Genomic DNA, 13,928 nt, shown 5'->3' with positions numbered 1-13,928 from the left:
TCCCTCCCTTCCCCTCTCTAAAAATAAATAAATACAATCTTTTAAAAAATCAGGTCTCTCTCTCTCTTTCTCTCTCTCTCTTTCCTTCCTTCTTTTTTTAAAAAAATTTTCCTAGGATTGTAGCTGAGATGGCACTCAATTTATAGATAAATTTGGGAGATATTGAAATGTTTATAGTGTTAAATCATTTTATTCATAAATGTGATATATCTTTTTATGTACTCAGGTCATCTTTTATGTCTTTTAATAGAATTTTAGGTTTCACTGTGAAATATTTAAGATGCATTAATGTACAGATTATAACATAACAAAGACCTTTTAACATGCTCTCCATATTTATCAAATCCTAATAATTTATAAGGTTTCCAGAGGCAATATTCAAAATAGTTAAAGACGAGTATGGCATAGACATCAACTAATGAGAACAATCTCTCACTTCCATTTTATACCAGCACAATGCCTACTAAGCACTACTTGATTTATATATTATTGAATATGTAGAATATTTTAGAGATAAAGATACTTGCATATGTCTTTCCAAATTCCATTTACCTGTCCTTTCTTGTGCATGTTTTCATACTACTACTATGTATGTCTGTATCCATAAGTATATATGTTTTTTTGCATGTTTTCAAACTTCATATAAATCATTTCATACTGAACATACCAGCATGTAAATATCCATCTTGATACATATTTTAACTGTTTGTAGTATCCCACTGAATAAATATGCCACAATTTACTAATCAAATTGCCTGTTTCTTTGTTTTGAAATTTTAGGAAGCCTTCTAATTCTGTTGTAGTACAAGTAGTTCTTCAATAAACATTCATCTTCATGGATCCTTAGGAATAAGTTTTCTTGTATACTACCTAGTAGTGGGATTTTAGGTTCTAGGTTATATTCATCATTAATTTTACTGGATAACATAGTTGGACAAATGTATACCAGCACATATACTCAATGAGATAATACTCTCCCCAACAATATGTATTATCAATCTTCCCTTTTTTTAGATTTAAAGGGTTTTTTTAGTTTTTACTAATTAGATAAAAGTATTATTTTATAGTAATTTTCATTGCCATAATTACATGCTAATTAACTTTCACTCTAGCCAGTCTCAGACTGGCTAGATTATTATTTTTGTAGAAACTTTTTTGAGGAAGTGTAGATCTAGCCAACATACTCTCATACTCTACATTTTTTTAAATCCTCACTTGAGGATGTGTTTTCATTGCTTTTAGAGAGATAGGAAGGGAGAGAGAGAAACATCAATGTGAGAGAGAAAAACCAATTGGTTGCATGTGCCCAGACTAGGGATTTTATGAGCTGGGACTGGGGATCAAACCTGCAATGTAGGTAGGTGCCCCAACCAGGAATTGAGCAACAGGATTACACTCCAACCAACAGAGCCACACCAGCCAGGGCTCTACAGTTTTTTTAACTTGTATCTTCTGCTGCAGCCCCTACCAGTAACAACTTGGTACAAATTATTGCGCAAGTATGCTTTTGGCTGCACATAATATAAAATCCAACCTCAAATTGACTTCAGAGGACTGGTGATTGTATTATGTATTAGGAAAGTTCAGGAATAGAACTAGATTTTGGTTTAGCTTAATGAAAAAACTGAAAAAATACAATAGGAGAAAGGAATACATAATGGGAACAGAGAGGGGATAAATAGCAAAGGAGGAAGTGAAGATGAAAAGGTAATGTAATATTTCATTCCAATGTATACTTTGTGAAGCAGATCGTGAGTTCTGGGGTCTCAGAGCTAAACCATATCTGCATGATGAGACTCTCAAAGAGCTCAGAATCCAGCAGATAGGTCAGAGAATAAACCAGTAAGTGGAGAGCTCTCACCCAGTTTGTCAAGTACTCTGACAGATCCGTGCAACAAAGTAAGGGGCAAGAAAAGACTAGTTAACTTGGGGTGACCTGAGAAGGTTTCTTGGAGAAAGCAGCATTTGAACTAGTCCTTTTAGGAGGGCAGGCCTTTTAAAGGAAGGCATGGGGGGCTGGAGTGGGGAACAAAGACATTGCAGGTAGAGGAACAGCTTGAGCAAAGGTGTGGCATTGGCAGAAGGCAGAACACGTTTGGGGAATGGTAAGTCATCGACTGTGACTGAGGCCTTGAGAGACTGGCAACGGCCGACTGTGGAAGGCCTTGAACAACAGGCTATGGAGCTTGCTTTTAAGTCTGCAGGCCAAGAGATCCCTTGGAGACTGTATGCATATGTATGGTCAGCTGTGAGCTTTGAAATATGACTGTGAGAGCCTCTGTGAGAATGGAGTGTGCTGGAGCAGACAGGAAGCAGGCACATTACAGTAGGGTTTGTGTGGGAGCCCAGAGGAATCAAATAGGAATGGGGATGCACAGTGGGGGACAGGCAAATCAACTGGAAGAGAAGAGAGATTGATTGGTGAATAAGAGGTAGTAAGCACAAAAGAGACCATATCGAGGAGAACGGAAAGGTGGGAGCAGGGAGCAGGAAGGAGGTTGACAGGCAGGGAAGAAGACCCCTCTGGAGGCGGAATGAGACAGGACCACTTCCGGCTGGGGAGGGGGAGTGGACAGGCTTAGACCTAAGGAGAGGCTTGGAGAGAGAAGACGCCTTCTGGACTCAAGAGGACGAGGTGAGCTAAGATGCCCAGCTTTAGTGAAAACTGTGGCGCCCTCCGATCAGCAGCTTTGACCTGCTTGATTCCTCACGCCCCTAAGTTTTGAAGAAAACCCGTTAGGCGTTTGGGAGCTAACAGCATCTAAGTGGGTGGGTTTAGAGGTGTCGGGATCCGGTTCGCAAGGGAGAAATGAGGAGGCAGAATTTCCTTTGGGTCACTATATGGAAAGCTGTGGGCAACAGAAAGGATGGATACAGACTCATTTGGTATTGCAGAAAGGAGAGATCAAGAAATAATTCAGGCGGTGTAAGGGACGGAGCAGAACCCCATTATGGAGGGAGATAAGTGATGACAGGAATCCTTAAGCCTGGAGAAAAAAAATGTCAGGATGATTTGGGCCAGAAAGTAGGATTGAGAACTTGGAGAAAGGATGAGGCAGAATGCCTTTTGAACAGCTGCAGGGAGCCGGGTCAGACAGGCGAAAAGAGGGGCTAATACGCAGTAGATTCTGGTTTGAAAAGGGAAGGGACAGAACCTGGTAGATTTTGGGAACAAGGAACACAGAAACGCGTAATACCTTTAGCTTTGTGGGTGAGGTATCCGTGTTGCAGAATGGTTGGGACTGGTCCCTGGGCGATTGCTTTTGGGGAAGGGGCTGTGCAGGGATTTACTGCAGAGCAGAGGGAGGAGGCATATTAAAATGAAGGGGAAGTGCGGAGAAGTACTGCAGAGCAGTGGGAGGGGGCTGGTGTTGGAGTGAGTTGAGATGCTGAAGGGGGTGGAGCGTGTGGGATTGAGGTGGAAGAACAGTGTGGTTCACCAAAGCCGCTTGCGCATTGAGGTCCGGGGATGGGCGAGGCTCTGACTGTTGCGCATGCGCAGTATCGAGTTGCGGTAGAAGATTTGTGTAGGGTAAAGGGGCGGGGTGGTAGAACTGACTTGTGGTTTCTTAGAAGCAGAAGGAGGTAGAGTTTAGAAACCAGATAGTCTAGGTTTCTTGGTATGAGAACCCAGTAGCTGAAGTGTTTGGGCCCAAGGTTAGATGAGGTTTCTCCCTAATTCAGAAAGTCTGATGAATCTTCCCCTCCCTCTCATTTTCCCCTAACTCAGACCGCTTCACCTCAGGTTCAGCTGTTACTTGGCCTCCCAGAAAAATGGATAGAAATAACTACGGTTATAGGATGCCCCTGTTCCAGGTGAGGCTTCTCTGCATTCTTGCCAGGCCAGCTGTCCCATCTTGAGTTCACTTCTTGCTTTGAGTCCCCTACTACTCTAGTTGCATAATTTCCTGCTCAGCTTGTTCAGTCCTTCCTTGAACAGTGGAGGAAGAGCAGGAAAAAAGTACATTATGAGTCTTCTTTTGCTATCTCCCTTTCCCCTCACCCTTCCCTTCAATCACTGCTGAGACAAAGCAGAGAACTTCATGGAAAGGGGTGGGCTGTAAGGAGGTCAGATGGATCAGCAGATGGTAATCATAAGTGTATAGGGCCCTCTGCCTCTCCCTGGGAGCTTGGGGCTTCACTTCCCTCCAGATGTGCAGGCTGAGACCACTGAAGAGGACAGTGTCTTGCTGATGCATACCCTCTTGGCAGCAACAAAGGACCCCCTTGGCTATGGACCCACCACTGGCTAACTGGCCTAAGAAAAGCAAGGCCAAGAAGGCCCCTATTAAGGCTATTACTAACACAATACCTGCTGCCCCTCCACTCCCATCTGCCAATGTGATTACCATCAACAAGCGTAAAATACCTTTGCAGGCTTTAAAACTGCCCATCTCAGGTCAAGCAGGTCTCAGCTACCATAGAGGCAGCCAATATTCAGGCTTCTTCAGTCACCACTCAGCCTAAGGAAACCAACAAGACAAAGAGAGTTACTCCTAAGGCAGCCCAAAGGCCCCAATTTCCAACTGGCAGTGAGAGTGTCACTACACAGATCAAGTCACCCTTGTAGGCCCTAAACCTACCAGTCATCCAACAGACTGTCCAGACTACATTTGCTAGTGAGTCAGCAAATTCCCAGGCCTTCACCATCTCATTGGCTTCAAACAGCACCCGTGCAACTACCACCCAAGGTCAAATTATCAATGTACCCAGGCCACAGCAGCCTCCACTCGAACTAAGAAAGCCTCCAAAGCCAAGAAGGCAACTGTTAAAGGCACAAATACTGACACTAAGTTCCTAGGGGCCCCAAACACCACTGAGATAGATATCAGGCAGATTGAGACCTCAGCAGCAGCTATCTGGCCCAAAAAATCCAAAGGAAAGAAGGCTGTCAATAGTGCCATAAACTTGGCCTATGAGATCCCTGAGGTCCCACCTGTCATTCAAATGGTCACAGACACCCTCTCAGTCCAGAGAGAACCTAGGGCTTAGGAGGCTGCCACCAAGGCCTGGGCTGCTGAAATCCAGACTCAAATTGTTGGCCAAGGAGCCTAGGCCAAGATGGTCAGCTCTCAGACCAACGTAAGTACCCTTGAGACTCAGGTTGCTGCTGCTGTCCAGACCCTGGCAGATGACTACCTGTCTCAGCTGAGTCTGGAGCCCACAACCAGGACCCAGGGCAAGAGGAACCAAAAGGTGAGATGTCTGATAACACCATCCTTAAATTTGCACTTGGTTTTTATTCCTATAATGAACTCTGAGTTTGTTCATTTATTCTATAAAATTTTACTGAGCGTTTTTACTCTGAGACAGTCCTTGTCTTCAGATAGGCTGTGAGAGATGCTGAGAAGAATGTGATAAATTATAGTTCCTGCTCCCTTTCATTTCACAGATTGGTGGGGAAATAAGACATCTATACACTTAGCTACAACCTGGGTATAATGCAATGTATATTTAATTTACATAGTAGTTACCATGTGCCAGGCTTTGTGTTGGGTACAGTCACACAGGCTATGTTTTGAAAATAACACTCACCAGCTAGGGATCACAGATCCCAGTTTTACAGCTAAGAAAATTGAGTCACAGAGAGAAGAAGAGACTTGTCCAAGGGGTACAGCTGGCAGAGTTAGTGGTGACCAAAAGAACAAGAGGAACTCCAGGCCCTGCCTTTGGGTTGTTCCTTTCCTAGCAGGGAAATGAAATTCCTGCCTGGAAGATGGTGAAAGACATCTCAAAGACTCAGGGTGGCCAAAAGTAAGGTCAGGACCCACTAAAGGGAGGATTTAGGGGACTTTCTGTAGGAGGCAGGATAAGGAGACAGAGGCTTTTCTTTCACCTGGTGACTCTGGACCTTCCTTATTTCTGATGATGCAGTTCAAGCATGTGAATGGGAATGAGAGAGGTGGCCATAATTACAGGTGGATCCCATGGGGCCAGAGGTCTCTACCCACCCGAGATGTGGCCATTTTGCAAGAAAGGGTAAGAATCCTATGCTGCTCAGTCTTTTCTTTACCTGTTCTCTTCTCTGTCATTCTTCCAAGTTTTCTGAAAACATACTGAGATTTCTGCATGTATTCCTTTTCTCCCAGGCAGATAAGTTGGCGAAATATCTGTTGGTTAAGGACCAGACCAAGATCCCCATGAAACACTCAGGTAGAATAATACTAACCCTTTTCCCTGAGCTCTCCATTCCCCTCTCCACCATGGCTTGGGGGTAGTAATTTACCTTTGTGGCCTACTTTTTTCCTCATATATCTTCCCTTACTCTCCTCACATTATAGTAATGGCATCTCCCACTGAACACAGTTTAAGACTCAGACTACACTGACCCCACAGGGCTAGCATAGGGCTGCTGCTCTGTTGCCCCATCTAAGCCCAGTTGCTCCCATCTCTCCCCTCCTGCAGACATGCTGAAGGATATTATCCAAGAATATGATGAATATTTCCCAGAGGTCACTGAACAAGCAAGCTACGCTCTGGAAAAGGTGAAGGGGCAGCCCTGGGGGATGGGCACAATGGCAAAGCCTTGAACTGAACAAAGGTATAAAATGTCCCTTCTGTGGGGACCACAGAGACTCACACCGTCTGCCCTATCACTGTGCAGATGGGCAGATGGTGGCTAGGGAAGGTGCACAGACTTTCCAAGAGTCACACAAGTCAGTAGTAAGGGCACAGTTAGGATGTAAGCCACCCAACTTAGTCCTGGCTTCTGTCTGCTTATGGACATGTCCTGGAATGTATTTCAGATGCTCACCTTTCCCTTCCATTCCCCATTCTCTGTCTGCCTACATTCCCACTAATTACAAGGTTGGTGTTGAATATAATAGCACATTTGTTGCCTGTTTGCTGTGTGCTGGCCTCATAGATAAACACTTTATGTGCATTTACTTCACTGATTTCACAGACACACCCCACCCTAGATACTCAGGGAGCTGTTGGGTGCTCAGGAAGCTCATTGCATAGGCTGACTTTTGTAATCTCTCAGGTTATTCTTTTACTTGGCAGATGTTTCAAGTCAATCTGAAGGAAATTGATAAGCAGAGTAGTGTGTATATTCTCATCAGCATTCAGGAATCTTCCACAGGCATACTGGAAACGTAAGCTGGGGAAGGGCTGGGGTGGGAGGGAGGCTTCTGCTTTTGTTCCTGGTACTCCCCCATCCCTGTCTTCTCTCCCCACACCCTCTTGGAGAGTCAGGAAAGATGGGGCCTGAAAAGCCCCTGTTCTAGCTCTTGCATGTAGTTGGAACCCTGCACACAAACGTGGTGCCTGATTATGATTGACTGAAGGGTGTAGAAGCCTGGAATGGGGCATTCCTACTGCCAGGTTGTCTGTCCAGAAGCTTCCCAGGAAAGCAGATCTGTCCTTGCTTGTCTCTTCCTGCTGGCCTTGGGAGAGTGGTTCTCAAGGGAGGGCTTTGTGGTGTGGGTGGCTCATGATGCTCTAAGGGCAGGATCACTAATGGGCTGTGCCTGGAATTCGCTCATGGCTGAGGGTTCTGGGAGAGAAAGAAGGGACTCATACTGACTGAGTGCCTGAGTCATGCCAGGTTGCTAGGATTTCTTCCATCCTCTTTGGCAACCTGGGGAGGGGGGGGGGATGTGATTTTTCCCATTTTGCTGAGGAGGAGACTGAGTCTAAGTGTCTTGCCCAGGTTCACATAGAGCTTGAAGCCTAGACTGGGCAGAACTCTTCTATACCTGAGGAACCTGGGAGAGGCTAGCCTAGTGGGCTGGCTGGTGTGTTTTTTGCAGATGGCTGTGGGGGCATAAACCTCTTTGTCCTATTGTTCCCCTAGAACCAAGGACTCCCCAAAGCTGGGTCTTCTCATGGTGCTTCTTAGCATCATCTTCATGAATGGAAATCGGTCCAGTGAGGGTGAGTGGCTGGGCATGCAGCTGAATGGGTGGCCACTGTTGGAACTCACGTGTTCACTTCCTGTCCCTGTCTCCTCTGCCCCCCCCTTGCAGCTGTCATCTGGGAGGTGCTGCGCAAGTTGGGGCTGCGCCCTGGGTATGATTGGGCTCTCTCAGCGCTTGCTGTCCGTGTTGTCCTTTGGCAAGAGAGGATGGTCCCAGGATTGCATCAGCCTGGTGGTCTGGTGGAGCGGGCTGGGGTGCTGGACTGGGTAGAGGGCCCATGGCTCTGAGCTGGGTGGATGGGGAAATGGTCCTGAACTCCCAGGTCCCTCTCTCCTTTATGTGCCCTTTCTATTCTAAGATGGAATATAAGATAGACATTCAGGGTATCCCTGACAAAGAGCCATTTGGCTTCAGCTGCCTGCTTCTAGTGACCATGTATGTGTTTACTACTTTTCTGGTTTCATTAAGATAGCCACACGTGCTAGAAAGTTCTTTTCCATGTTAGGAAATGCCCCTGCCCTCATCTGGGAAGTTCTGATCTCTGTTCCTGGGTTATTTCCCCCATTGTCAGGATGAGGCACTTGCTCTTTGGGGAAGTGAGGAAACTCATCACAGACGAGTTTGTGAAGCAGAAGTAAGTGGTGGTTTGGGGCATTATCAGTCCCTTAAGTGTTCTGGGTGTGTTGGTATTGTTCAAAAAGTGCTTGATAAGCTGTTTCCTACACTAGCTTTACAAGTATCAGCATCCTGTGCCCTAAAACTGAGCCCTGTCCACAATTCACATGGGTGACCATTCTAGTGCTGAGCCAGATCAAACACAAGGGCTTTATTTCAGGGTGTGCTCAGAGCAGGGTGCCTGAAGAATGGCTCCTCTGTTTACAACACACCCAACAGGAACTTGGGTTTACTCCTCACAGGTGGCAGGATACTTTGGCTTTCCTGTGACATCATGCCCTATACATGCCTCCCCTGCAGTAACAAGTGACTACCTTGCACATAGCCAATGGGAAATGGCTTCATATTAGAGGCCAAGACCATGAACTGTGTTTGGAAGTGAATCTGAAGAAGGAGGGTGTTGGAAGTCTTTCTCCAGGAGCTGAGTTTAGTATTTGTTTGAAGGAGGTTGCCACTGGTATCCAGTGGTTAGACAACAGATTTTGTTTAGAAGGAAGTTTCATTTCCTTTCCAAGGTACCTGGAGTACAAGAGGGTCACCAACAGCAGCCCACCTGAATATGAGTTCTTCTGGGGTTTGTGCTTCTACCATGAGACTAGCAAGATGAAAATCCTGGAATTTGCCTGCAAGGTAATAGGAGACCTGCCCTGACTTGGTATATTAAGGGTAGGGGTTACCCCTTGTTAGGGCAAGTTGTGTACAGGGATGGGCATGTACAGGGCAGCCTGTGATTCATATATAAACATGTGGAAATTCATTTTGCTGTTCAGCATAAAGTTTACTTTGTTTCATTCATTCTTCATATTTTGTATTAGTATGTTCAGAATGTTATAACACAATAGACTGGATGGCTTAAACAACAGAAATTTATTTGTTCATAGTCTTGGAGGCTGCAAGTCCCAGATCAGGCTCTAGCAGTATCAGTTTCTGGTGAAGCCTCTTGTCTGGCTGGCAGATGGATGCCTTCTTGCTATGTCCTCACATGGTGGGAAGAGAACCTCTTCTTTTGGGGATACTAATCCTATTGGATCAGAGTCCCACCATTATGACTTTATTTCACTTCACCTCTATAAAGGCCCTATCTCTAAAAACAGTCATATTGAGGGGTGGTGCTTCCACGTATGAATTTGGGTTAGGGGCACAACATTTAATCCACAACATATATGTACTCTGTTATCATTTCCCACATTACAGATGAAGACAGGCTCATTGAGGTTAAGTAACTTATCCAAGGTCACCCAGCACCTAAGTTACTAGAGCTGAAATTGGATCTTAAGACTAATCCATCATAATAGAGCCCCAGAAACTAAGAATTTTAAAATATACTGCTATTGGTTTTATACAAAGTCCATAGTATGTGCTACTTACTACATCATTATAATGTTATTTTCCTTATAATGATTATCATTCCCATTTCAGATGCAGAAGAAAGGCCCCAAGGACTGGGCTGCTCAGTACCAGGAGGCAGTGGAGATGGAGGTCCAGGCTGCAGCTGTGGCTGTGGCTGAGGCTGAGGGCAGGGCTGAGGCAAGAGCTCAAATGGGAATTGGAGAGGAAGCTGTGGCTGGGCCCAGGAATTGGGATGGCATGGATATCAACTACCTAACAAGGGAAGAGTTAGGCAATGATGCTGAGGCCAGAGCCCAAGAAAATGCAGATGCCAGCACCAACATCGACTTCAGCAGAGGAGATAACACCAGAGCTAGCTTGCACAATGGTGCTAGTATTAGCTTATGTGGTACACCCAGTCCCAATGGTGGCTTTGGTGATGGAACTGGCATTAGTTTTGGTGGCACATCCACCACCTGCTCCAATTTCAGTGGTAGAGCCAGTGTTAGCTTTGGTGGCATACCTTGTACCACTACCAGTTTCAGTGGTGGAGTCAGCTCTGGGTTTGGAGGCATACTCATCCCCACTGCTAGCTTCAGTGGTGCGCTCATTACCAGTGCCAGCTTTGGCAGTGCACCCAGCATCAGTGTAGTCTTTAGTGGTGCACTTAGTACCAGCACTGGCTTTGGTGGCACACTCAGTACCAGTGTCTGTTTTGGTGGCCCTCCTAGCTCTGGTGCCAGCTTTGGTGGCACGTTCACTGCTGGTGTCTGCTTTGGTGGTTCTCCTAGTACCAGCACTGGTTTTGATAGCATGCTCAGCACCAGTGTCTCCTTCAATGGCTCTTCCAGCACTGTTGCTGACTTTGGTGGTACACTAAGCACCAGCATCTGCTTCAGTGGCTCTCCCAGTACTTGTGGCAGCTTTGGTGGTGCAATCAGCACCCATGTTGACTTTGGTGATGCACTCAACACCAGTGCTGGTTTCAGCAGTGCTATCAGCACTAGCAACAGCTTCAGTGGTGCACCCACGACCAACTCTGGCTTTGGCGGTATGGTCAGCACTAGTGCTGACCTCAGTGGACCACTTAGCTCCACTACTGACTTTGCTTTTAGCACCAGCATTGGCTTTGGTGGAGGTTCCAGCACCAGCCTCTGCTTTGGCAATGTGTCTAACACCAATCTATGTTTTGGTGGCCCTCCTGGCATCAGCACCTGCTTTAGTGGAGCTACCAGTGTTAGTTTTGTTAAGGAACTTAGCACCAGTGTGGGTCTTAACTTTGGCAATTGTTTAAGTACTGACACTGGATTTGGTGGTGGACTGAGCACCAGCACTAGCTTTGGTGGTCAACTAAGCACCTCTGCTGGTTTCAGTGGTGGACTGAGCACCAGTGCTGGCTTTAGTAGTGGACTGATCTCCAGCAATGGTTTTGGTGGTGGATTGGGCACCAATGCTGGTTCTAGCAGCACATTTGGCACCAGGGCTGGCTTTAGTGGTAGCCTCAACATCAGTGATGGCTATGGTGGTGGGCCTAATACCAGCTTTAATGGAGGACTGAGTACTGTCATTGGCTTTGGCAGTGGTTCCAACACCAGCATTGGCTTTGCTGGCAAACTCAGCACCAGCATTGGCTTCAACGGTGGACCCAGTTCTATCGTTGGCTTCAGTGGTGCACTGAACAGCGGTGCTGGTTTCAGCGGTGGACTGAGCAACGGTGCTGCCTTTGGTGTTGGAGTCATCAGCCTTGGTGCCTGTAGTTTCTTCTATGGCTAGAGAGGTTTCAGGTAATTACAGCATTTCTACAGCTAAGGCCCATGGGTATTAATATAAGTGCTGGGAGATGTTATAAGAATTTCCAAGGTGGGAGGGCAAGGTGGGGAGATGAGGACAATAAAGAAGTATGAGAAAACAGTATATTTGGTATTAAAATATGCTCCTTTTTGGTGTTTTGTTTTCAGGTTTATTTCCCATGTTTACAGATACCATTAATGAGTTGCGGCAGTCCTTCCTTCTCGTGGAGCCAAGGTACATCCTTGAAATCTTTGTTCACCCAGCAGTCTAAGCAAATACTACTGATCAGCTGAAGTTGGCATGCTATAAAAAAAATTGGGTTGCCAATCTTGCTTTATTGTTTGCTTTTTGTGTGCTGTCATATTTGGTATCAGAGTTACATTAAATTTGCAAAATGACTTGGAGTTGTTTTTTTAAATTGTTCTTAGGTTGTTGTGAGTAATATTATGGGCTCACAGAAGAGCTAAAGATCAGCATAGCTCTTGAGAGAAGGTGGGCTAAAAGGCTAGGTTAGGCTAAAAGGCAAGTATGACTTCAGTGGGATAGAGACCTAGGAAAAGCATGGCAGGAAGGGGATAATAGCCTGAACAAAGTGGAGGTGGAAGGCCTGGAACAGAATGCTGAGGGAGAAGGTTCTGGATAGTAAGTATAGATTCATTTTGAGATGTTTGTATAAGAATGGAGGGAGGAAGAGGGTGGTCATGAGAAGTGGACATAGAAACAAGGGAGGGTTTTATTGGGATAGGAAAGAGACCCTACCATGTTTCATAGACCATGGGGGCAAAAGCCAATAGAGAAGGACAGTAGATAGAAAAGGAATACTCAGGAATTGACTGAAGTAGTGCATCCCTGAGAAGGTGGGATGCAATAGAGTGCCAGAAAATAGAGGGTGGATTTTCAAAGCCAAAGATCCTGACTTTGAACAGCATTTAATGGTGGCTGTGGAAGCAGCTCAGTGAAGATTTTCTTCAAGCAGTGATCAGCAACCAAAAAAGCAATGTGGGTTATACAAGGTTTGGGTTCCTGGTGGTTGTGATGGAAGGGCAAAGGAATAAACACAGTGAGTGAATGAATGTTTTTTTTCAGCATTGGGTTGCTGGTACCTGCCCAGAAATACTATGTGCATGCCTACTGTGTAGGAGGCATGCTGCTAGGGATCCTGTGGATGACACAGAAAGTTGTAAAGACTAGGGGTCAGTGGTCAGACAGTGGTATGCTTATATTTAAGAAGTCAGACTAGGGAGAAGTCTACATGATGCCAATGTCCATGTAATGGGTGATCAGTGGAATTGAGGAGGGCTGGGAGACCAGGGTATTGTTTGGATTATTTATATGGACAGTGATAACACTCAGAATGGCAGCAAGAATTGGAGAAGAAAGGAGTACAGTGGTCCACGCATAGCTTCTCTGAGTATAAGGATGATGGTGTCATGCCCCCAGCTATACTGCCCACTAAAGAACAAGGCCAACAAGCAGTTACAGAGATCTATCTCCCACCTCAATTTTGGAGATGCTACCCCAGAACTCTTTCTTCCAGGAAGCTCTCTCCCATTCCATATCTCTACAGTACCAGAGCCACTTCACAGGGTCAGGATCTTAAGAAGACCCTGTGATAGAAGCCTCACAATGGCCATCTCTCCCCTCTAAAAGGCAGCAAGAGAAGTTTTCATTGATCAGAGAATACAAATTAAGAAAAAAGTTTCATCCAGAGGTAGACAGCTCCTTGGTCGTACCTAGAAATCAAGACCTGTTCTAGAACTGCTGAGAGCATCTTCACTGAGAGCAGAACTCTCTCAGTGAGGCCAGATCCAAAGTCTTCTCAGTGTAGAAGAATAAGGATAGAAGCTTCTAAAGGTGTAAGACAGGAAAGAGGTAGTTTGGATTCCTGGGAAGGACTCAGTAGTGGGCAGGGACGGTGTCCAGGGCTTCCTCAGGTTCTCGGGTGATGTCCACATTCTGAGAGGAGAAAGCCCAACATTAATAGGAAGGAGACAGAAGTGTGGAGCCCCAATTCGTCCCTGTTCTGCTGTCCTCACTACCACACTCTTCCAGCTGAGCCTGGATCCTGACCTTTTTCCCAGGCAAGCCTCCGGGAATCTCAGCCTGGGGCCTTTTGGTAGGGGCTGCTCTACCCCTGCATCTCCATCTACAGCCTCCAAGTCTGGGCTGTGATTCCAGCATTTCTGGGTGCTGGCTGTCTACTTGATGGTGCAAAACACCCAATGTCTGTGGGACTGGGGTGGCCTTTCAGTGCAGGAAAGTGCTTTTGCA

General features: G+C 45.9%; 1 protein-coding gene, 1 non-coding gene and 1 pseudogene across 3 annotated transcripts in view; 2 read left to right on the top strand and 1 right to left on the bottom strand.

The window, feature by feature from the left end:
• The first annotated feature begins 2,493 nt into the window (after positions 1-2,493).
• On the top strand, positions 2,494-12,056 carry LOC123814916 (annotated as a pseudogene).
• LOC123815118 lies at positions 8,696-8,824 on the top strand. Its single transcript, XR_006785021.1, has one exon. It is a non-coding gene; the product is annotated as a small nucleolar RNA SNORA11 (small nucleolar RNA).
• PFKFB1 (6-phosphofructo-2-kinase/fructose-2,6-biphosphatase 1) overlaps positions 11,804-13,928 on the bottom strand; it is a 47,456-nt gene continuing 45,331 nt past the window's right edge. For both annotated transcript variants that reach the window (XM_045833086.1, XM_045833077.1), the window contains exon 14: positions 11,804-13,613. In XM_045833086.1, the coding sequence (XP_045689042.1) occupies positions 13,554-13,613 (60 nt within the window). In that variant the 3' untranslated portion in view covers positions 11,804-13,553. The remainder of the gene's footprint in view (positions 13,614-13,928) is intronic.

The sequence above is a fragment of the Phyllostomus hastatus genome, unplaced genomic scaffold (assembly GCF_019186645.2).
Source record: "Phyllostomus hastatus isolate PE091 unplaced genomic scaffold, TTU_PhHast_1.1 phas_contig_10, whole genome shotgun sequence".
NCBI classification, from domain to species: Eukaryota; Metazoa; Chordata; class Mammalia; order Chiroptera; family Phyllostomidae; genus Phyllostomus; species Phyllostomus hastatus.
The sequence above is the reverse complement of the archived record's forward strand: the minus strand, read 5'-3'. Positions and strand labels throughout refer to the sequence as shown.